The following is a 24,998-nucleotide window of genomic DNA, read 5'->3' as shown; positions in this document are numbered from 1 at the left end:
TTTACAGTATCTTAAAATATTCATCTGGGTCAAAAATTGGAATTAAATCGGGAAAATTTGTTGTGCGATTTTTTACAGTAACTTAAAATATTCATCTGGGTCAAAAATTGGAATTAAATCGGGAAAATTTGTTGTGCGATTTTTTTTACAGTAACTTAAAATATTCATCCGAGTAAAACATTTTTGTGCGATTATTTTTTACAGTAACTAAAAGTATTTATCTGGGTCAAAAATCGGAATTAAATTGCGAAAATTATTTGTGCGATTTTTTTGCAGTAACTTAAATATTTATCTGGGTCGAAAAATTGGAATTAAATCACGAAAATTGTGTGTGCGATTTTTTTTGGCAACTCTCGACGTGGATTAAATCAGTAACAGTACATCGATGAACTTAAATTAATTTTTGGCGATTAAGCTTCATTAGAGGGCCAGAGTTATATTGCAATACAAGAAAAATTATTCCCGTTGGATCCCACAAAATTGAATGATTTCATTTTATTCCCGTGTGAAAAGAATAAACTAAGAAGTCAACGTTTCTGGACACTGAAGAGGCGGTTGATGCATCCAGAAGGCATGTTTTGAAAATACCTCAATCAGCTTCGACAATAGGTTCAAAAGTGTATAAATCTTAATGGAGAATATTTTGAAAACTAATAAAAACGATTTTTTCGATGATTAATATTTGTTTTTGTTCGAGAGACAAGAAAAATAAACGACAATAAACGATTTTAATCGGAATATGAGGTTAGGAAAAGATAAAGAGCGATTTCAGTCATTTTTTGAGTGGCAACTATCATTTCGATCTTTGCTTCACACATAATTGAATAATTTGCGTACAAAATTACATTCTATGGAAAGTAGGCGTGGTTCTAGTTCGATTCAAGTTTACTACTTTGTTATTAAGATACAGAAATTGATACAAAACGACGCATCACACCAATTTAGACTGATCTATGATCCTGCCACAATATTTTTTTATTATATATGTACATCTAAAAACAAACTTTGAAATTTAGAATCGCAAACAAAAACTGTAACTAATTAAAATCGTGTAAATTACATGAGCATATACTGCGAATAATAAATAACAAGGTGTCTAACCGGTAAACAAATAAAAGCAAACATGCAATTGACAATGATAAAATCACACCCCCGAACCGGCGCCGTAATTGCAACACGAGGCGCGGCAGTGCAATGACACCACTCATCAACAGCTGCGCCAGTAAACACTAATCGGACAAGCTACCAGCCAACCAAAATCATGCGAATACATATATACTTATGTCTACCTACATGTACATTAGGGTGAATCAGAAACTCTCATCACTTTTTAAAGCTGTTGAATATACGAGCGTTGGTTTTTTAGAAAATTTTATACTACATACATATGTATAAGCCGCTTTGTAAAATAGTTTATACTAAACGCTTCAAATGTTGGGGTATTTTTAATGAAAACTGTTTTTTATGGGTTATTTTATGCGGAAACTTTGAATATCCACAAACACTTTTAACAAGTATGCTAATAAAAACTTCCCTTACTTATTTTTTCTTGGAATATTCATAGACAACTTTAAAAAGCATGCTAATAAAAAATTTCCCTTGCAGGGATATTTAAAATGGCTGCTTATGCAGGGATATTTTTTCCACATCCACAGACAACTTTAAAAAGTATAACAAAAAAATTTCCCTTGTAGGGATATTTTTCTCTTTACATAGGCTCATTTTAATTAATGAATTCGATATATTAATTTTCAGTTCACCCTAATGTAGTTATATATTTTGACCAAATCACACATGGTTAGGTATTCACGCTCGTTTATTATCCGCAAATTAAAAAAAAAACTAACAAAACATGTTTGCCAAAGGCTATTTTAAAATTAATGATTACTTTATTAACTGCAGACAGAGCGATTTGACTTTTTATTTTTGCAAGTAAAGTTTTAAAACCGTCTGCGTATAAATTTATCGATTGAGTTGTTGTTATTGAGTGTTTTGAGAAAGGGAAATTATTTTTTTAGAAGATGCTATGAAAACTGCTGACACTATAACCTTTATAATAACGGTTAAAATCAGGGAGGCACAGATAATGGAATAATTAAGAACGGAGAAGGGAACTGACAGCCCCAAGTGGATTTAGAAATTTCTTTTCGCTAAAAAACTCCCGAATATCTTATTAGCATACTTAAAACAATATTCGAAAAAAGTATTTTTTTTTTCAAAAGAAGGGTAATTTTCCAGTTCTTTGTCGATTATACCATTAGTACGCTTTTATGTAGAACCGACTGTAATCGAAACAGTTTGGTGACATTTATTATCTGCCAAATCGCACAATTTGGTCGCTCAATTTTGTCGCACAGTGTTTTTCAAAATGTACAATGTAATTATTTTTGGGAGCTGTGCTTGTTTTGAATGGTTTGTGTCGCCTCATCTTTCGTTCAATCATAAAATTCTTGCACATTTGCCAATGACCATTAAAATATAAATAAAAGAAAAATAGATGCTGTTGTTTTGTGGCCATTTGTTTAGAAGAAAACACAGTTTTTAAGCGAGAAAATGTTTCAATGCTGTTTTTCAAATGTGATGAATATTTTTGTGTGCTTCTATTTTGTCAGTAAACAATTATTATTTAGTCATATACATACATATGTACATATGTATGTATGAACAAGTGTATGGATTTTAGATTTAAATTAAAACACAGGAATATTTACCGTTTTTAAATTGATGCATTAACTTTAGTCTGAAAAATTATTTCAATTTGGGTGTGTTTTTAATTGCGGAATTTATTACATTACATTTATACATACATACATATGTATTTAGGTATATTTTTTTAAGATATCTTCCAAGATTTTGTTTTTCAGATTTCAAAAACATAGACGCCGCTTTGTGACCTTATTTTGTGTTTAAAAATTTATTTTTATAGTGCTTTTTATGAAAATTGGCATTGTAATTGCTTGTTTTCAATTTTGAATACCTACTGATTTCCAAACTTCTCATTTTTACAGATTAATTTGTTTTTACTGTTTCGTATTTTAAGGTTTTCAAAAATTTTTTTTTGCTAAGAGTTTTCAATTTTGGTTTTGGAAAAATTTTAAGATTTTAAGCTTTATATTTGGATTTTAATTTTGAAAATTTAGATTTTTCAATTCTTTAGTTTTTGATTGAGGTATTGATATACATATCAAAGTATGAGTTTTTTGAGGCTTAAGTTTTAAATTCGTTATATGTTTTCAACTGTGTTAAGTTTTTTTGGATATTTGAGGTTATGGATTTGAAATATTGAAGTTTCAATTTAATGGGTTTTGAATTTTATATTTTCTACTTATCAATACTATATGTTACACATTTATTTATGATTTCGAAATTTCCAAATTTTTAAAATAAACAAAAAAAAAAAATAAGCGAGTTTTCACGAAAAAAAATAGACGAAATTCGATTTATTTTTAATGTAAATAAATATACATATATGTAAATATAGTATTATTATTTTTATTGTAATTAATAGTTAGATACACTAAACATAAATTAAAATAATTCATAGATATTTTTATAGTTAAAAAAAAAATTTTAACCTCTTAATATATTTTAATAATTTTAATTACTCTAACAATATTAAGCCATCACCTAATATAGTAGTTATGTAAAAATCCCGGTATTAAATTGGCCTATTAAAAGTAATTTCCCAATAGTATAATTATATTTATAATAGTTACTAGTTAAAGAATATAATAATAAAATTTTATTTGCAGAGCAATAACTGCATGTATGAAGCGATAATATTTTTATAACGTGATTTTCACACATTAGATACATATGTACATATGTATGTATATGAATAATTCATGACTATGTCACTTATGTTTACCCTTCGACTCGGTTGAACAGATCCAAATAGTCATATTCTCTAAACACCACAACACTCCAGGAGAGATACACATATGTATATACATATATGTATATATGTAGATACAGTTTTATAGTAAGTAAATAAAAATATATTTATCACAGTGTGCCCAGCGGGAAATACATAATGAAGTGGTCCCCAAATCTCTTCGTAATATAAAACTTTCATATTAAATGAATTTCTTAAAGGAAAAAAGGTTTTGATTTTGATCGGTCAGTTTATATTGAAGCTATGATAGTCCTATCTGAGAAATTTGTTCGCTATTTTGGGCAATAGTTTAAAGGTTTCTATACAAGAACTAGCTTTTGTGGTCCAAAAAAAGACGATTTTGACAAATGTCACCTCGGTAGTCGGGTCTACGTAACCGGAACGGACTCGGATTTTTTATCCGTGTAAGTACTGTCTCTTGGCAGAATTCGCCGCTACAACAAAAACAATAAATGACCCACCCCCTCCTTTTTTCTGGCGGAGTAAAGGATGCATGCAAAACTTCAGATCGATATCTCAAAAACTGAAGGACTAGTTCGCGAGTATAGACCATTAAAAATATCATATCTCAATAAAAAATTTTAAATTAAAAAATAATAATCGCAACCCTTCTTGCTGCCAAAATGTATAAATTTTTTTTATTAATTTAATTTTTCATCTATTTTCTTTTCTTTTGGGTATTCAATATGCATATTTAAATATATTCTTGAACCTACTAACACATTTGCATGACTGTCATTTACGATTATTTAAAAAATACACATTGGCAAATTGACAGGAGGCTCGTGTACTGTATGCTACTTGTGCAAATCGAGCAAACATGTCCGTAGATAAGCTTCTTTGCTTGCATGGAGCGAGCACGCAAAGAGGAGAATGAAGGTTAGTGGCTTACGTCTCTCAGATTACTCGGCTCGGCTCCGCGATGTATGTACTATGTATGTGTGTTTATGTGCAAATTTATTCAGATATTTGCGCATGAATTTCAAGGACTTAGCTGAACAAGCACGGCAGTTTTAAAAATTATCCGTGAAAACGGAAATATTCTGGAGTGTTAAACATTTTAAGCGACATAAGAAAAATAAAAGTTGGTTAGTTACATTGTTTTGGTTTAAAAATATGCATATTTATATTAAAATTATGTACTGACTTACATATTATATTTAGACAATATTGACCAAATACGAAAATACTTTTTCGACTACCCCAATATCTAATTGTTTTATTAGCAAGTTTTTGCGTAATGGTTGGTATATTTATATGTATATATTTATATAGACACATATAAATTCAAATACAAATTAAGATTGTATACTATGCATTTGTTACTCACTATTTCTTGTGAAATTTATTGTTTTCTCTGTGCGAATAAATCCCCGACTTGTTATTTTCTCGAAGGTCATTGCCTAATGATATTGTTTTGATTTCTTTCTGATGCAGACGATAAGAATTGGGATGTACTAGAAATTTCTAGTTAAGTAAGGTCAAGCGAATTTCAAAACAAACAAAATAAGAAGTTATTGAACCATACAAAAATTTCCAATTGACCTTTTTTGTGCATTATTATACTGTGATGACAAAATTCGAAGTAATTAATAAATGTATTTCGACGAACAAATATTTTTATGAATAAAAAAATTCTCGAGTGCAAAATTTCAATATTTGTGTGCAAATTATGTTTTTTACCAGACCTTATGGCCAATAAAACCACAATCACGTATCACAAAATATAATTTTTCTCAATGTCTGGTTAGCAGCCATCTGTCAGTTAAGCTTAATCCATACACTTGTTATAAGCCCCCCTATGCCAGTCTGTGAAGTAGGTATAAACTAGGTAAGCGATTGAACTGCGCAGTTACGAATAAGCTGACACATTAACATGCAAGCATACATACATAAGTACATAAGCAGTTAATGACTGACAAAAATCAACAAAATGTTATTCTATGCTTAGGATGTATTTAATTAAAAAGCCTCAAACATAATTTAGACAGTCACATACATACATATGTACATACATACATACTATGTTTGTATAACGAAAGTCTTCATATAAATTTCCGTATTACCCATTTTTATCCCTTACTACGGATGCACATATCCACGTATTTTCATGTACATATATAAATTTATAAATAAATTATGCGCCATCCACAGAACAAAATTTTAAACATTTGTACTATTGTTTTATTTTTGACTAAAAATAGCACAGTAGCGCCAGAGAGTAAATTATAAATACATTATATACAATTACATACATATGTACATATGTATGTACATGTATTAATACTTAAAATGTATATTATACATACACTCGAACAAATATCTAATTTGTACATATGTATGTATGTATGTATACAGCAAGATTGAAAACAATTTTTTGTCTATCAACGAAATGTCGAAAATAAAGTGGAAAATTAACAACAATATACACATGTATCCACAGTATAAACAAAACAAAACAACCAGTTACAATTTGTTGCGAAGACGTGTGCAGCAGTAAAGTGTGAAAGATGGTGAACAAAACAAAAAGGAAAAAATATTTTTTTTTAATTTTTCGAGCAACCAAACCAAGTCGCTAAAATTAACAAAAAAAAATAGACAAGATAAATTATATAACAAAACAAAAGTTTTTTTTAGTATATTTAATTGCTTTTTAATTTCTTTTTCATATTTCTATTACTACGGAATTTTCCACATATTTTTTCAAGATTAATGCACTTAAGTTGGCATTTAGGGAAAAAATTATAAGTATTTTTATTTTGTTATCAAATCTTATCAAATCAGTGAGTACAGTGTACTATGCTTTATAACGCGTTAAAAGCACACTCTGCTTATCTACGAGAGCTCTTAGCACAGACTTCTTACAGACGGCGTGTTTAGGTACCCCATACAAACAATTTTATTGTATTGTATTTAAAAAAAAAATAAAAAAAAAACAACTAGGTTATAATAAATGGATAGGAAGCATATTGCCAATTGATCAGGTGAACAATAGGAAAAAAATTGCGCAACAACCAAATTATAGTTAAGTATAAAAGTATATTTAAGTTTTAAGCATTTCACTTTTCTAACTATTTACATATTGTGCATATGTACATAAGTACATGCATCTATGACCATTTACTTAGAGTGCGTCAAATTCACTCCCCTGCCAACACACATTCTCGGATTTTCTTGACGTCAATATTCATGTTTTTTTAGAAAAAATTTCCTTATCTTTTTGCTTTCTATTATCAAGCTATTTTTGCAATTGCTATTTGTAAAACATAGCCTCCTAATCTCTAAAAAGCGAGGAAGCACGTGAAGTGGGCGTGTTCATTTAATTGCCTTTTTTTAAATCATTTTTTAGCATAAAACTTTCTTTTTCTAAATAGCACGTTCGCTAGAGATTATTGTCACAGGTCACTATTATTTACTATAATTTCCGCTGATATTCCTAGTATCGTAAAAGCGACGTAACTGAGGGCACGTATTCCATACGCCTAATGACACACATAATTCATAGTTTCAAGGTTAAGCCGTATTTGCTTTTTTATACCCCCTCCTCATTATAACTGAAAAAATTCTGTTTTCCACAACAGTTTACTTTATTTATATAGACACATAAGCTCGAAATAAATTTAGCGCAATCCCGCTAGATCCCATATTGAACTACATATCATTAGTAGTTTGAGTGGGCTTGAAACATAAAGCTATCAAATATTATCGTATAGATTAGGTAAGGTTACGGCGCGGAGAAGCACAGCAAAAGCGTAACACCACAAAGTAGTTATAAAGAAAAAATATTAAGCAATAGTTTAATAAAAAATAAAACTTGAGTACAAGTTAGCTTACGCTGTTGCATCATTAATCGTTGATTAATTATTATTTTTTCATTCTTATCTGAAAATTGCAAATCATCTGCAATATGTTATTTCTGATAAGAACTTGTCAATAGGACACCAAAAGGGGCAGACATATAATAAAAAATACACTTGTGCAATTATAAATGTTATAGTATGTATGAATTGGTAACTTTCCATTAGAACCTATATACTATATTTGTATATTCATATGTATGAGCACATGAAATTTGTATAAGCCAATTATGTGAAATACGCAAATTGATATAACACTTACCCGCCAGCAACTAAATGTATTATAGTGTCACGTTGATTCTGGGACATAATCACGCGAGAACTTTTTCCGCACTCCGCAAATGTATAATAAATTCAAATTTCAATACACAATTGAATAGAGAAAGCAAAATTGCCGGCGATTGCCGGTTTTATAGCACTTCGTTGTCGTACACAAACAATAAAAAAATGTGTGAATACAAATTATATAGTAGCAATAGCTTTTACTAGGACCGGCAAACAAAGCAACACGTTTTCGAAAACGTTTTCACTACTGTAGGTACTTTATTTCTAGTGGTTTGATATTGTGAAATTGTACTGCGTCGCTTCTGGCGGGGATCAGCCGACGACTGGTTACGATGACAGTGCCTACAGCTCGTGCGCGTAAATATGATGGCAACCAAGCGTAGTAAAGTTCACACACATACACACAATATGCTTATTCGAAGCACTGCTTTACGAAATTGCAAAAATATAACTTATGCTCACGACTTGTATGATAATGTAGCATGTGAGTAAGTGGGGGGGCTAAAAATACACAAAGAATTCACACCGTTGGGACGGGAGTACCGCCCGCTTCACGTTCTGTGATTTCTTAACTTTTTCGTTTGATTCCGCTTTGAATTCAAGGAAAATTATTATTACACAAGCGATTGTCGAAAAACACTTCTTCCTGCCGCACGCTTATGTAATGCACCCCTCACTAAGAAGACCGCTGAGCTACACAGAAAGTTTTCGTGCCCCACTATGTTTAATTTATTGTAAAACAGATTTTCTGTTAAATTTGATTAACTTTAGTCTAATTCTGTATTAGTTGAACTTCAATTCTTCAGATTATTCTGGAAAGGTTGCAATTTCAGATCTGCTCAAAAAATTTGCACAACTGGTTTACGCTGCAGTGACAAAAAATAAATGAATATTTTATGCAATTTTCTCCTCCTTCGCACGATTCGTTTAACTTCGTTTGATTCAGCGAGTTTTTTTATTGTTATATTTTTTCACTTTGGCACTTTAAGCGAAAATGTGTTCTATATTTTTGCGTTCTGCGTTTAACATCAACTCTCGACGACGGCGATTTTTCCATTGAAATTAATTTGAGCTTTCGTTCATAACAAACAGCAAGGTGACGTAACACTTAGTTGTTTGTCAAAACGTTATAAGATAACGTAACAATTGAAGCTCCGTAACAGGGCATTTCAAAAATAAATAATGAGTATGATAACATTTTCTAGTCAGCTATAAATATTTGATTTTAACAATTTTAATTTATTTAAACATATTTTTAAAGATATGTAAACATGTCAGGTGCTTCTAAAGATATTATAAAATCAATGTAAATATAACTGATTGACCTTTAACAAGTACACAGCTTTTTAATTATTAAATATGGTAATTATAATTGTTTGATCTGTTTATATTTTTCACATATACATTTATGTCTGTATATATGCACATATATATTTTCTCTTTCGAATTAAACTTGTAATGCACATTTATTTGTTAATATATAATATTTTTTTCTATTTTCTGAAAACTGTTTCTGAATTATATAATATAATACCAGGTAGTATATCATTCTGTCATTTTCAGCTCTACGTATTTAAATATTTAAATAAGTTAATACAAATAATTTAAAATTAAATTTATTTGTATAAAATTAAGAGCATGGCAGCGACATCTATGCCCACGTTTAGCAAAGACATGACCCAACTTTACGTGGCGACTACGTTAACTGCTTGTTTACGAATGTCATAATGAGAATTGAAAGCAATAAACGGGTACTAAAAGAGACATGTGTTAAATGTCTGATAAGAAACAGAGAACGTATACATTTTGAGTAAAAAACGAACTAACCCATTGGAAATTCAAATCGGAACGACCAAATAGCCGACGTTGACAGACGATTGCGCCGACGTCGGAGCAATTGGAGACCAAGCAGAATACACAAACATTCTCTGGTACAAGTGCACTGGCAATATGGCTATCGACGGTGGCGCCGACTGAGAATGCCGACGTAACCACTTGTCAAAGTTTGCACTTTATACAAAAATTCTCCAAGTTAAAATTGGAGCTCGATACGAACGGACGTGTGTAGACGGCAATTTGCGCGATACAATATAATTTTCTTTCCAACTCAAGTGTATATTAACCAAATTTAAAATTGATGAAAAGTCAAAAACGTTTAAAGAGTTAAAAAAAATACTAGCTACCGCAAAAGTAAGTTTGCCACTACGCAATAATTGATAAAAATATCACTTTGAAATACGTCAAAAATTTGACAATAATAAAGTTCTCAAACTAAGTTGAAATAGAAAATTTCACACCAGAAAGAATTTTTGTATAAATTTGTGCAGAGATTGCATTAATTGAACATAAAAAATTAAAAAAAAAATTGTAACAAAATTTAAGTGTAAAAGCTACAAAATTGCCAAATGAAGTGAGTAATATAAGCGTGTTTGTGAAAAGTGAGAAAATTTAGTAAATGAAAAGTGCAAAAACACAATTGTTGTAGTTCAAAACATTGGGGATACACGTAAACAGCATCGAACAACAACAAAAATAACAGTATTGACTGTATTACAAGCAACAATACGCAATAGAAGTACGAAATACGCGCGGCCTAAAAAAGCGTTGGTGGCTAAGAGGAAAAGGCAGCGACAGCAATTAGCAGGTAAGCATGGAAATCTGAGCCATATTAACATATGTACATATATGACATATTGCGAAAAATAGATGTATGTAGGATATAAAATTTAATGTAGATATGCATATAATTAAAATTACATCTATTAGTACCCCGCCTTTTTAGGTACATTATTTAAAAGATAAAATGTCGAATGCTCAAAGGGCAAAGTGTGGTTAGGGGGCGAAGACGAAATTGTGACGAAAGTTTAAAAAGGGGGAGTCAGCAGTGAAGGGGCCACGTGTGCTACGCAACGAAGAAAACGTTACGTGAGCGTGTGGAGCACACGTCGAACGAATGAATGAAAAGAGAGAGAGAGTGAGCGAGGTAGTCTGCGAGAGCGCTGCACTAATTTTTTCTTATCTTTGCATTTGTGTTTGTTTCCGATTGCGCGAGAAGTGTAGAAAATGGAAATAGAATTGATTGAAAAACACCAGCAACTGCAGTCGCTGCTGAAGTCGCGTCGGCTTTTGTGTACGAAACACGCTGCATTGGCTGCGGTCGCTGCTACCGCTGCGCTGAGTTTTTGGCTTTTAATAATTGGGCGTTTTTTGCGGTTGCGTTTCCAATTGGTGGGGGGGAAGAGTTGGTTTATATGCATTAATTGTCAATCAAATTTGTGTGAGATAGAAGCGAAATTAGGTTGAAAGTGATTAAAGGTTTGAATTTTTTGTTATAAAAGCCGGTGATATGTTTTTATTCTGTTTATCAAGATATGAAAGTGCTGTTTAATTTAGTTGTAAAATAAATCCGCATCTTAGTGAATGATACGAGACTAATTTAACCAATATTCTCCGTACTTATTTATACATATATGTATGTACATATGTGTCCGTTGTGTGTTTGCGAATTTCCAATCAGAACTTGTGCTGAATTCTTACAGGAATCTTTTAAATAATATATTTTGTCCAAAGTGTTCTATATATTATGAATTTTGTCGAATTTTCTTATGATTTCCTTCAAAAAACTAGTGAATTGGATATATCAAAACTACATTTTGTGTAGGGGAGGAGAATTGTGAATTCTTTTTATTCGAATTTTGTCCAACAAGAATTGCGAGCATGAAAATCAGCTGATCGCGATATGTCGTTGCAACAGACATATGTAATCCAAAAATATGTGTAAATGTGTATGTACACATATATGATCAAAATAAAGATGAGGTAAGTAACCTAGCGATAGATTTTTGTACGAACAAAATTGCCATTTATTATACCAAATTTATATAATATTTGACCATAAGCAAACAACAATTTGTTGTTCGTCCTATATGTATGTGTCAGATCAATCGTAAGCATTACCTAATAGCCACCGCTAGATAGCATAATGAACTCCTCTCCAATCGGTTCCTAATGGGGTGCTTTCGCAGAAATAATCTTTGCAGTCACTTGCTTGGAGCCGTACCGCCTCCTAGGAGCATCAAGAGGTTGCTCCTCAACTACGTCTATGACATCCGACAATACGCCGACCAGACTTCGAACGCAACTCACTTCCGACAAGCACTGAACACCATTCACAGTGGAGCTATCAACACCATCGACACTTGGAATCAAACCACCACCCATTGCAGAACTCGAGTTGGCGCGAAAAACGAGAGTGACCCTTGCGCAACTTCGTTCTGGATACTATAGCAGGTTAAACTCCTACCTATCTAGAATAGACCCCGAGATATCTAATATATTAAATTAGATTTCTGTTATAACAACAACAACAACTACTACCCATGCGACCCCTTAAAGCTTAAAGCAAATTAGGCTCAATATATGCAAACGGCTTCTTCGGTGGCACAACGGCCTTGAATCTATCCTTTTTACAGATGGAGTAATTTTCACTGTCGAAGAAGTTTTTTCGATCGAGAACATTGGCACTTCCAGCAAGATTCAGCTTAGCACACAATGAAAACCAGCAGGGAATGGCTTAGAAGCAATATTCCTGGTTTTTTAGCTGCAGATGTTTGACCGTCTGGAAGTCGAGATTTGAATCCATTAGACTGGAGATTATGGTCAGTGTTGCAGAATATGGCCATGTCGAATACACCCCACCAATTTAGTGAGTCTCAAAAATCCTTTGATTCGAGCAGCACCTCAATATCAATAGAAACGGGGGTTATTCGAATAAAATTTTGAATGTCGCTTGTTTAATAAAGGTTCGAAAGCATCGGAACTTTTCAAGAGCCCATAGAGCCAAGCATGTCTCTTTGGAAAGTCGAGTGGCTTCAGTTCTGGCACAAGTTATATTTACCACCTTCAATTTAAGGTTTGAACGCAAAATGGGCCCAAGGCGGTCCATACATCAGTCCGAGTTGCTGCGAATGGCGTAGAATTGAGTCTCCACGGTCTTCATGAACACTCTCAGCTATGGCTGCTATATTTTCTTCACTGCGTGTTGGACGTGGTCTATTCTGACGAATATTATCCAATAATGAATGCTGGGTCTCAATATGGGTGATTGTGTTGTGAATAGTGCGCTCAGTAGGCCGATTATGTTGACCATAAGTTGTGTCAAGTCTTTCCATGAACAGAATTTATGGCAGACGAAGTATGTTTGTAAATAATTACATACATAGCAAATGATTTTTTGTTAATTTCTTCATATTAAAAACACCATAAACAACATGTTGTTGTTGTGGCGGGAGAAAAAAATGCTGAAATATTTTTGAGAAATACTGCCGAGTTGTCAAATCTTGGCCGGATCCGATCTGTCGCGGGAACGGTTATCTTTAGCATTACTGTTTTGACCCCTATTGTAAATCTCACAAAAATTGAATATAGAGCGTCACAACATCCAATCGCATTAGTTTAGTGGTTTATAAGTATGTACATATGTATATGTATACAAATACATACAACAAGGCATATCTCCTGCATTACGTCATTTGACATGGAACGTGGCTCATTACGCTTCAACAACATGCTGCATACACACATTCATACTTTATACACATGTACATACATATGTACATATGTATGTATGTACACACGAAATGCGTGATGCTGACAATGTTATTTATGTTAACACTCATTGTAGGACTCTTCTTCTGGTTATGACTGTTTTAGCCGCGGCGTTGTTTTCGTGCGCACAAAAATTCCATTTTATATTTTTGTTTTGTCAAAATCCTCCATAATATAACCATCAGCAACTTTTAGCTTATTGTTGTGTTGTTGTTTTTGTTGTAGCATGTTATAGCGTCAAAGGAATGGCTGCACGAGTACGTCGAGTACACTGAGGCACGCGCGGCACTCAATAGCTCACTCCATTATCATGGTACACCCCCACCACACGCCTCGTCTTATGCTTGGCATCATGCGAATTGAAGGCACGCATCCTTGCAACACAAAACCAAGTGCGCATTATTTTATATATTTTGCTGTAAATACATGTATGTATATAGTACATGTATGTATATTGTATTTTAGTATACATTTGCACGAGCAGAAATTTTCAAGTTGAAAACTCGACAAAAATGTTGCAGCAACAGCGTATAATGATGAGCGCCTCCGAGCAAGTGGCGCGTGAAGTGGCAACACAGTAAAAAAAATATAAAAAAATCTGCCTCTCACTTCTCCACTCATCTTCCTTGTGTACCAAATATACACATGTGACGCATATGCAAATTTTACCGTTACCGGTTATTTACTCCACGCTGATTTCGCATATTTTGTTATGTTGTTCGCCTTCTGCGCCTCTGGGCCATACAAGCAATGTGGGCATTGGTTAAGCGTAATTTTGAAGTGTGCCTCACGAATGGGAGCTTACCTCTCTCTTGTGGTTGTGGTTTGTGCTTAGCTGTGACATTTTGGCGGTATTTAGCCATTTTCGTTTTGGAGGTCAAATTGAGGTGCCACCGAATGCGTTGTGGCATGCAACAAGAATTTGTAGCAGTTTTCTCCTGTGTTCACCGCTAAAATATTCTGTATATAAGCGGTAAATTTCCATTTAACGGTAATTTACTTTTTATATTATAGGTTAACATGAGAATGTAAGCTGTGTACTCACAAGTGAAAGCTTTTCAATTAAATGAAAAGTTTTTGGTGTGAAACTTTATTAAAAATAGGGTTGTCACAATTGTGAGGTTAGAAATTATACAGATAAGAAGTTGCTTTAAATAAAAACTTCAATCTATCTAATTTGTTTATTGAATATTACTTTATTAGCTAAAAAGTTGACAATTCGCCAACTACTAGACCCAAGTAAGACGCCTTAAGTAAACACGTAGAGCGTATACGTAACATTTCTTCTTCTTAACAACAGAACATCAACCGTTTATTCTTTTCGCTATTTGGCGCCAATTCGATATACCAAGTGCAGCCAGGTCCTTCTCCACCTGATCTCTCTAACGGAATGGAGGTCTTCCTCTTCCTCTGCTTCTACTAGCGGTAACTGAATCGAAAACCTTCAAAGCTGGAGTGCACTCTTCCATCCGGACAATATGACCTGGCCACGGAAGCCGCTGACTCCTTATTCTCTCATCATTTTTCGCTGTGGCCTGACACCCATACCAGTCTTATCATAAAGACACTCGATGCTATTGATAGCGAGGTTAGGCACTCTTTGACCAGTCCTGAATGTACAGTTAATGGAAATCACTTAAATCTACCTCAATGGCTGCAAATCGGCCTGGAAGACACTGCATTATTTAGGAAGTCTGAAACTATGGTTGATAGAGAGCTCCACACAGTAAACCCCTCCACCAACTTTCCCCCCAAGCTTTGACCCATTCGTGAAGATGCTCGCTGCCCCTCTCTTTCAACGGCTTCTTTCTATCTACAACTTCCTCGCCGGTATATGAGTAGAGAAAGAGCAGTCAGAGTTCGGTTTGGCGACTCCATGATCCAAGTGATCCGGTATGAAGTCAAATGAGGAGATTTACGTGTATTCAGACACATATTCTTTTAGATACCTAGACTCTTTGAGTCTGGTCGCAACTTTCGCGGCCACACACATTCCACCGAGGTCCACGGGCAATATGTGTAAGATGGCCTTAAGTGCCATGGTTGGATTTGACCTTAGCGCACCACACAAGCTGATGAAATCCACATAAAGTTCCATAGGACATAATGGGCTTGACTATGGTGTCGTAGAGCCAGAAGATCACTTTCGGTGAGAGACCCCACCTCTTGCCAGTGGCTCCTTTACATAGGTACAAGGAAATCGATGCCTTTTTTGCTCTCTCTCTTTGATTTCCTTGTACCTATGTAAAGGAGCCACTGGCAAAAGGTGGGGTCTCTCCCTTCCATGAAAGTTTCCTTTCCAGAATGAGCCCTAGAGAGAAAGACAATAAATCGTCCGCAAAACCCTTCTCTCGAACACCCCTAAGACCGACTAATCTTTGTTCGTTGAGAGAGTACTTTACTTTTCATTTGTTTACTCCGTCCAAAGTAGCATCTGTTGGCAAGAGTGATTCTGCTTTGGATTTCAAGGTGTTGATACTGATGCCAAGATAGACTAAGTTAGTTTTGACTTCAGAGTTATGTCTATCAGCAATGACATGTGAGTCAAGTCGCGAGTGCATCGACTGTTTGTTTGATGCTAGGAGATATTTCGTTCACAACTTGACTCAAACGCTTCGCTTCCTTATCCAGTCTGGAGAAAGCCGAACTAACGACGCGATGCTTGTATTATTTTCCCCAGCAATAGATTGAAACAGTCACACGATAGGGAGTCTACTTTTCTGAAACTTCGCTTGGTATCGAACGGCTCTGTAATTCTCAACGAGGTTATGGAAATTGGCAAAATAAATTATAAGAAAATCAAAATAATCCAATGAGGCGAAAGAGAGTCCTATAAAAACTGACGTAATACCAGTTCAACAGAGTAGAAGCTTAGAAAATTATAAATGCATTAAGACTTTGCAACTGCCCGCATTTAAGTACACATGCACTTCCTGTTGCCTACTAACCGACCAATCGACCAACCAGCTAGCAAATTGACTTGATGGATTGCTTGATGTGTCAGCCCATTTGCCAAGCAAGACTTAGTGGTTGCTTTATATTTACTTTCCGCCGTACCTGATGTGCCAATGTTGCTGCTTTGTTTCTGTTTTTAACTTTCATGCTTTCTATTTTGCATCTGCTTTCGCTTACGTCTGCAGGATATTTTCAAGTGGCTAGGAAAACAATTGCGAGTACTTCAATATTAACAGCACACAACAAAACCAAAAAAAAAACACCGAAGCGACACCAACCCTGCTTATTTGCAGACATCCCCATCACCATCGGCAATAACAATAAGAGCGAGTGATAGAGGCAAAACAAGTGCAACAACGGTAACACTGGAAAAAAAGTATTGTTGCATATAAAATATGCGATACAACAACATAAACAAAATTGCACAACCGCAACTTGAACAATGTTCGGACTAAGAACAATGATAATGTGTGTATGGTTGTATGTATGTACGTGCTAAGGCAAAAATAAGTTCATGTGTACATGTAATTATGTGTGTGTGGAGCTTTGACACGTAGAAAATAGCGAAAATATTCCTCTAGAACACCAATGAGGTACAGTGTGCTCTACAATCACAATTTTCAAAAAAAAAAAAATCCCGCTTATTTATAAATTTGAAAATTGTAATTATTGTTTTTTTTTTTAACGAAAAACTTAAAAACCATCTGATAAAAATTTTTTCGTTTCCCAAAGCGAATTTTCCAGTTCCGAGAACAGAAAATAGACTTAGGTAGCCAAATCTGGCGGATACGGCTGCTTAGCGCTGATTCTCGTTTGATGTTTGGCCAAAAATTCAGTCGCAGTCATGCTAGCATATGACGGCGGATTATCATGGTGAAAAGTCCGTGAATGTTCTGACATCTAGTCCTCAGAGATGCCTCAAATCGACCAAATAGTATTCCTTATTTTACTCACCAAATCATCACTTTGATTTTTGACCGACTTTAACCTGGTTTTTTCGGTTCCGACTTATTTTTGGAGTGGTATTCGTTACGAGTTTTCGAGAAAAATCTTCTGCGGAAGATTTTTGCATTGGCAACAGCGAATACCGCAGTCGCTAGAACGATGAGCTGTACCAGATATTCGACGACATTGACATAGTTCAACGAATTAAGAAACAGCGGCTACGCTAGCTAGGTCTTGTCATCCGAATGAATCCGATGAAAACATTCCAGATCTAAGAGTATTCGAAAGTAGAGAAAAAAGAATATCTCCACTCCTTTGGAAAAACCAGGTGGAGCAGGACTTGGCTACACTGGCTAAAGAAGAAGATTCGCTAGATTATCAGAAAATTACAATGATATAATATATTTATTGACCTCCTGATGTGTTTAATGAATGACGTGTCCAATGCTACTATGTTCTCCAGCATCTCTTTTGCGATCTCCACCCATCGTCGTTTTGGCATAAGGTTCAGCAAAACATCTGAACGTATTTAGCATTGACACCCTTTATATCTAAAACATTAACTAAAATGTGTTAAGTCGATCCATAAGAAATGTTGCGATCCACTGCTAACTCTCTGAAGCCAACACGACGATTTTCAAGCACAGTCTCTTTAACTTTTTCGATGTTATCGTCATTAAAAGAAGTAGATAGAAGACACACATGAGACAGGTTTTCAATGACTTCATGAATTTCAATGAACGCTTTGAACCACTCAGTTTGTTCGCGCAGTTTAAATAGACCACTCCGAGTCAAATTTGATCACATGATATAATCTCATCAACTTCAAAATGTTTCAAAATGTAAAAAATTACATAAATTAGAAAATTAATATTTTTTAAAACTTTTAAAAGGCTTTTTTGAAATTACAAGGATTCTTGAAATTACTTCAATAATTCCAATAATCTTTAAAATTTGCCGAACACTTACAGCATTCGCCCATATAATATTTAGCCCCTTCCATAAATTTGTTTGGCCTAATTCGTGTGATGTCGTTTTCCCGTAGTGGTTATTTGATATATGGAGTGAAGGTAGGAACTATAGCGAGACAAATCTTACAATAGGTTGTCTGAAAGCAGACTTTTCTTTAACAAAAATTCCTGTACGACTTTTACGAAAGGTTCATTTCGGCAAAAAGCTGACTACTACCAGCTCAGATGCGTTTAATAATACAATCCTTCTATAGGCTTTCTATCATGTATAGGCTCTCAATCACAAATTTAATTTTCATCTGTTTTTCATGAAGACTCGCTCGTTTTGAAAGAATCTTCGGTTATTTTTTCTCTTGCTAAGAATCTAAATCTCCATCGTATGTCGGTAGACCATAAGTCATTCTGAAATCATTTGTTCCCAACGGTAGATTGGTGTTACAGTTTAAATGAAACTGAAAATGAGTTTACGTCTTAAAGACATGATTGATACGCTTCACTAAAACTAATCGGAAATCAAGTAGCCTTTATTAATGGCCTGGGATCATATCAGTTTGTTTTTTTTGGAATCGCCCAGGTACAAAATACCTCCACATATTAACTACATATGCCCCATATAATATAATACTCAAATCATTCTGGTTTATCTTTTAATTTAGCGACTACTACACCATATTTGCTCACTGTCAGCTGCCAGCTTAGCAACTAACAATGCTCGATTATTTTGCTTGTGTTTCCTTAGTGAAGTACTAGTGATATTTATATCAATTTTCAGTTTCGCTTTCAAAGCGTCGAACCATCAAGGACCTCGTCCATACACAAGAATAGTGAATGTAGGACAATAATATTTTATATGCGAGTTTCTATGTCATACCATTAAATATGTATGTACGTGCATAATAAAACGCCAGCTAAGGATACACGCATATATTTATGTATTTATACATATCTACATCGTAGTAACACTAAGTTAGTGTATAAAGTACTTCTAACCTAATTATGCAAGTGTGTGAGCGAATTTAATGCATGAAAGCATGAAACTGCTTTTTTCTGTTGTCTACAATTTGATTGTCTTAGAGTAGTTGCGAGGACTCACGTTCACCTAGTGCTGTCCAAAGAGGAAGCAATAAATAAAATATGTATAAACGCACATGCGAAGGAGCCAAGCAACTGGTAAGGACATACACACATATATAGGTATGAATTATTACACGCAAAATGTAGAGTAGAGGTGGGTACAAGTATTCATAACACCTGCTAGACGAGCAACAGTGCTATGAAACTATAAGGTATGAGAAACTTAAAGAAACTGAACTACGGAAGAATTTTGAGTGTTTGAATTTCATGTAAGCGATAAAATGTATGATAATTTGATAAAAATGGGTTACTATGAGACTTCTTTAGAAATATAAGTATACTTTCAGTACTCGACTAATAGTCATACCACGTTCCAAAAGAAAACAAAAACTTCAACACTAAGAAAATACATGAAATCTGCTTAAGTTTCGTAAAAACTCGAAGAGTGGCGAAACGAACAAGCATCTATCCGAATTAAATAGAGATAAAATAACACTTGGTTATACCATTTTATTTATATAGCTCCATTTTCGCTCCTATTGATTTCAATTGTATAAGATTGATGTAGTTTTTCGTATTTAAATATTTTGACAAGAGGATAGGGCTCAAATACCCGAGCAGAGAAGAGATAAATCGTAAGCGACGAAAGATTTTTCGATAACAGAAGTCAGATATTTTGTATGATGGAATACATTTTTTGTGAAACAGAGGAAGAACATGGGCTTAGTTATTATACTCTGAACAGAGTATATTAAGTCTGCTACGAAGTTTGTAATATACTGACAGATACGTCGGAGGCCTCATAAAATATTTACATATGTATATAAATAATTATCGTGACGAGCTGAGTCGGTTTTGCTATGTACGTCTGTCTGCCTGTATATATGCGAACTAGTGTCTCAGTTTTTGTGGTATCGTTCCCAATGTTTTTACACATCCATATCTCTCCGAAAAGTTGCTTATTTGTCGGGCCCGACATTGGACCACTATAACATATAGCTGTTATACAAACTTCTTCTTCAGTCGTTATTCCGATACCTAGTGCAGCCAGGATCTTCTCCCCCTAATCTCTACAACATAGTGGAGGTCTTCCTCATCCTCTGATTTCCCCTGCGGGTACTGCATTGAATACCCTCAGAGCTGGATTGTTTTCTACGGATGACATGACCCAGACAGCGTAGCCGCTGTCTCTAATTCGCTGAACTATGTCAATGTAGTCGCATATCTCGTACAGCTCATCGTTCCATCGACTGCGGTATTCACCATTGTCAATGCGCAAAGGACCATTAATCTTCCGCAAAACCTTTCTCTCGAAAACTCGGAACACCGACTTATCAGATGTTGTCGACGTACATGCCTCTGCACCATATAGCAGGACGGGAAATGATGAGTGACTTATAGAGTTTGACTTTTTGTTCGTCGAGAGGGAACTTGACTTCTCAATTCAATCAAGTTATGTTTGTCAGCAGTGACTGAGAGCCAAGTCGCGAATGCGACGACGGTCTGTTTGAGGACAGGATAGATACGTCGTTTCGCCTTGCCTTCATTCACTACCAGACCCATTTACTTCACTTCTTTGCCCAACCTGGAGTAAGCAGAACTCACAACGCGGTTGTTATGGCCAATGATAGCGATATCATCGGCGTACGCCGGCATTTTAACACTCTTGTAGAAGATTGTACCTTCTCTATTCATTGCTGCAGCTCGTATTATTTTCTCTCGCAATAGATTGAAGAAGTCACGCCATAGGGAGTGTCCTTGTCTGAAAAATCGTTTCGTATCGAACGGTATAATCAGTTTGTTAACGGTGGTCTTTAACCTTTCAGACAGTACGCTCTACCCGATCAAAATCAAGATTTTGTATGGAAAGCTTCTGTTCGCGGAATTTGCCATTGATTATTATCCAAGAAAATGCTAAAATTTCCGAATATGGTTCAATCAATCGAATCACTATAGCATATAGCAACTATACAACTAACGTCTAATTTATCTTGGAATAAGAAATTGACTGGAGCATCTAAAGTCCATAGCACGATTATTCTAACTTAAAAGATGATTAGAGGCCGACCACATAAAATGGAATTATTAAAATTTAAAAACTTCTATATTTTAGAAGACATTTCTGGAATATCAATTTTTCTGTATAAACCAAGAATCTATATGTAATATTTATTTGAGAAAGGGTTCAGAATTACTTGGTGTATCTTGAGAATACATTTGCTGTCAGTCTGTTGGTAGAAGTGGAAATGATTGCTCTAAACACCTGTATTGATCAAGAGAGCGAAGAAAAATGTAAGAAACTTGAATGAAGGTTCCTTTTTCACAATCTTTGTTTGAAGTGAGTCATGTTAAAAATCTGTGCAAGCTTCTTACTGAAGGCATTAACATGTAACACACATACATACATACATATGTATGTAGTAAATGAAAATACGTGAGCACAAGCGCTGATAAACTTGTTATCGCGAAAAGTAATCAAAGTCGCGTATGAAGACATTGCAGTGAAAGTGACAGGCAAAATGGGTGTGTACCCACTTACATATATATGTACATATGTACATTTATGCATAAGATGTGTAATCAGCGGTAGAATCTGGGTGCATATGTTCATTAAATTATCTGTCTTGCATATATTTACATATATGAGTAGGTGCTTGAGAATTTATAATATAAGTATGTAAAAACATAAAAATTCGGCCATATACATATGCATGTATGTACGTACTTTCATAAAAATGTTGAAAATGTTCTATTAAAGTCTTTAGGTAGAATATATAATTCATCGAACAACTTTAACTAGACATATGTGTTTACTAATTTTATTGAACATACTACTCTACAAATACATCATAAGTATGTACGCAAGTCAACGTATAAATGAAAAACTGCAGTTGGTGTAGTCGGTACAGACCAGGAGTGCATTATTACCACTTAATGATTAGCAGTTTCTATGTTTGCCCTGGCAACTTCTTAAATTATGGCATAACCTAAATTTATAGCTAAACCTAAAATAACATCTTAATAATGAAATTTTAAATTATAGTAAAATCTAAAATTGTAGTAAAATCCAGAATTATAGCAAATAAAATTAGTTAGTTAAATGTAAAACTATAGTAAACTACGATACAATAGTGTAATTTAAATTATGGTAAGCCCTAAAATTAGGTAAAATATAACTCAACAATATTATAAATTATAGTGCAATCTTACATTATAGTATACTTTCAAATTATAGAAAAACATTTTAAGTTGTAAAATCTAAAATATTAACAAATTGTTAAATTATAGTAAACATCTAAAATTATAGTAAAATATTAAACTCAAGAGCAATATAAAATTATGGTAAACTCTAAAACTATAATAACTAAAATACGTATAACATAACAATATCTTGAATTACAGTGAAATATTGCATTATAGTAAACTTTCAAATTATAACAAAATTCATAATTATAGTAAAACTATAAATATTAATAAAATGTAAAATTATACCCTAAATGATAAAATTTTAAATTATAGTAAAACCCAAAATTATATTAAAATATAAAACTCAAGTCCAATCGAAAATTATGGTAAACCCTAAAACTAAGTAAAATATGTATAACATAACAATGTATATATTAAATTATAGTGTAATCTTTCATTATAGTAAACTTTCAAATTATAAAAAAATTCACAATTACAATAAAATCATAAATAATAAATCCAAAATTATAATGAAATCTAAAATTAAACTCAAGTATAAAAGTATATCTTTAATACATTAATAATGAGATTTTAAATTATAGTAAAACCTAAAATTGTAGTAAAATATTAAACTCGAATTTAATCTATAATTACAGTAAACCCTAAATTACGTAAAATATATCATAACAAAATTTTCAATTACAGTACAATCATATATTATCGTAAACTATAAAATTATTTCAAAAAAGTAAATTATGGCCAAAATTCGAATTATAGCAAAAATTAAAATTATAGCAAAAACTAAAATTATAGTTAAATAATTCTTATTCTGTAAAAACTATCAAATCTCTATAAACGAATCAAACTTTGGAGTGTATTTCTCTTATGAAAAGGTTTAATATAAAATACATAAGCGAAACAGATTACACCGGTCTACAGAATTTTTGAGAAGACCGCTTCTCTTTCTTCTTTTTCGACAGCAATAGAGCGTGGAGACCCACGTTATATGGGCACGAAAATCAAAAATGTTCAAATCGCTTTAATTGCTTAAAAAACAAATATTTTCGATTTGTAATCTTCCTTTCCCATATATGTACTCATATTTGATTATGAAAACAGAATATATCACGTTAAACCCGCGTTCAAAAAAAAATTTATTTGTTCAAATTACTAAGTGGGAGCGCTATCAGTTTCTTTGTGAAATTTTTTATACCGGGTGCTCTACAACGACGCAGTAGCCAACATTTTGCGAGTAAAAACTATATTAGCGTGCTTTCTTTCTCTAGAATCGATGGAGAAAAGATAAATTAGAATATTTGTCCACACAAACTTGTTCGATGATTTTTGGGACCACTATCAGACCTTTAATTTCCACGTAGAAATGTTTATCAATTTTATTGAACCGTTATTTCATAAGACAGAAGCTGGTTAGAGGGATAAACAGTGCCTTTTACTTTATTATCACTTCAGACCAAGGGTCCGAGCGAAAACTGCTACAAATGCTCCAGCCCAAAACAATTTTTCACTTAGTAATCTTTGATTATTGTGGCATGCAGAGATACAATAATTGAATAAAAATAGTCTTACGCTACCCTACCCCTCGCCGTGATTAATCGATTGCAAGCAGTACATTTTTGCTTACTTTTACTTACAATTATACGCAGAGGCACTTGAGGAGACACGTCCTAAGATTTTAGGTGTAACATTCGACAGTCTATGCTCCTTCTCTCCTCATACGACCGCGATTATCGCCAAAGTACAGAGCCGCAACAAAATCCTCAAGTCGCTAGCCGGCAGCACAGGGGGAAAAGACAAAGAAACGTTGTTGGCAACAACATACAAGGCAATCGGCCGGCCGGTCCTCAACTACGCAGCCCCCATATGGTCGCCTGGATACAGTGGTACGCAGATGAGGAAACTACAGACCTGTCAGAACACTGCACTCCGGACCACTACAGGATGCCTTTTGATGTCTCCCATTGAACACCTGCACAGGATGCCTTTTGATGTCTCCCATTGAACACCTGCACAGTGAGACGCTTATGCTCCCAGTTAAGGAGCATAATGAACTCCTCTCCAGGCAGTTCCTGCTGGGATGCTTTCGCAGAAACCACCCCTGCAGTCATCTGCTTGGAGCGGAACCGCCTCCCAGGAGCATCAAAAGGTCATTCCTGAATTACGTCGACGACATCGTACAGTACGCCGACCGGACTTCGGACGCAA

The 24,998-nt window shown here is 34.1% G+C and overlaps 1 protein-coding gene and 1 long non-coding RNA gene across 4 annotated transcripts in view; one reads left to right on the top strand and one right to left on the bottom strand.

Annotated features, from left to right (window-relative positions):
- LOC126752020 (mitochondrial carrier protein Rim2) overlaps window positions 1-9,104 on the bottom strand; it is a 30,955-nt gene extending 21,851 nt beyond the window's left edge. The window contains exons 1-2 of one of the 3 annotated variants that reach the window (XM_050462540.1): window positions 8,895-9,104; window positions 8,015-8,829 (exon numbers count right to left, since the gene is read on the bottom strand). In XM_050462540.1, coding sequence (XP_050318497.1) covers window positions 8,015-8,061 — 47 coding nt within the window. In that variant the 5' untranslated portion in view covers window positions 8,062-8,829; window positions 8,895-9,104. Of the gene's footprint in view, window positions 1-8,014 lie in introns of all 3 variants that reach the window. The other 2 variants (XM_050462541.1, XM_050462542.1) reach the window with 2 other exon arrangements.
- A 788-nt stretch (window positions 9,105-9,892) lies between these two features.
- Window positions 9,893-24,998, top strand: part of LOC126753642 (uncharacterized) — a 59,207-nt gene continuing 44,101 nt past the window's right edge. The window contains exon 1 of the long non-coding RNA XR_007666201.1: window positions 9,893-10,681. This is a non-coding gene — a long non-coding RNA (uncharacterized LOC126753642). The remainder of the gene's footprint in view (window positions 10,682-24,998) is intronic.

Source organism: Bactrocera neohumeralis, chromosome 3 (genome assembly GCF_024586455.1).
Source record: "Bactrocera neohumeralis isolate Rockhampton chromosome 3, APGP_CSIRO_Bneo_wtdbg2-racon-allhic-juicebox.fasta_v2, whole genome shotgun sequence".
Taxonomy (NCBI): domain Eukaryota; kingdom Metazoa; phylum Arthropoda; class Insecta; order Diptera; family Tephritidae; genus Bactrocera; species Bactrocera neohumeralis.
Note: the sequence above shows the minus strand (reverse complement) of the source record. Positions and strands in the feature narration are given on the sequence as shown.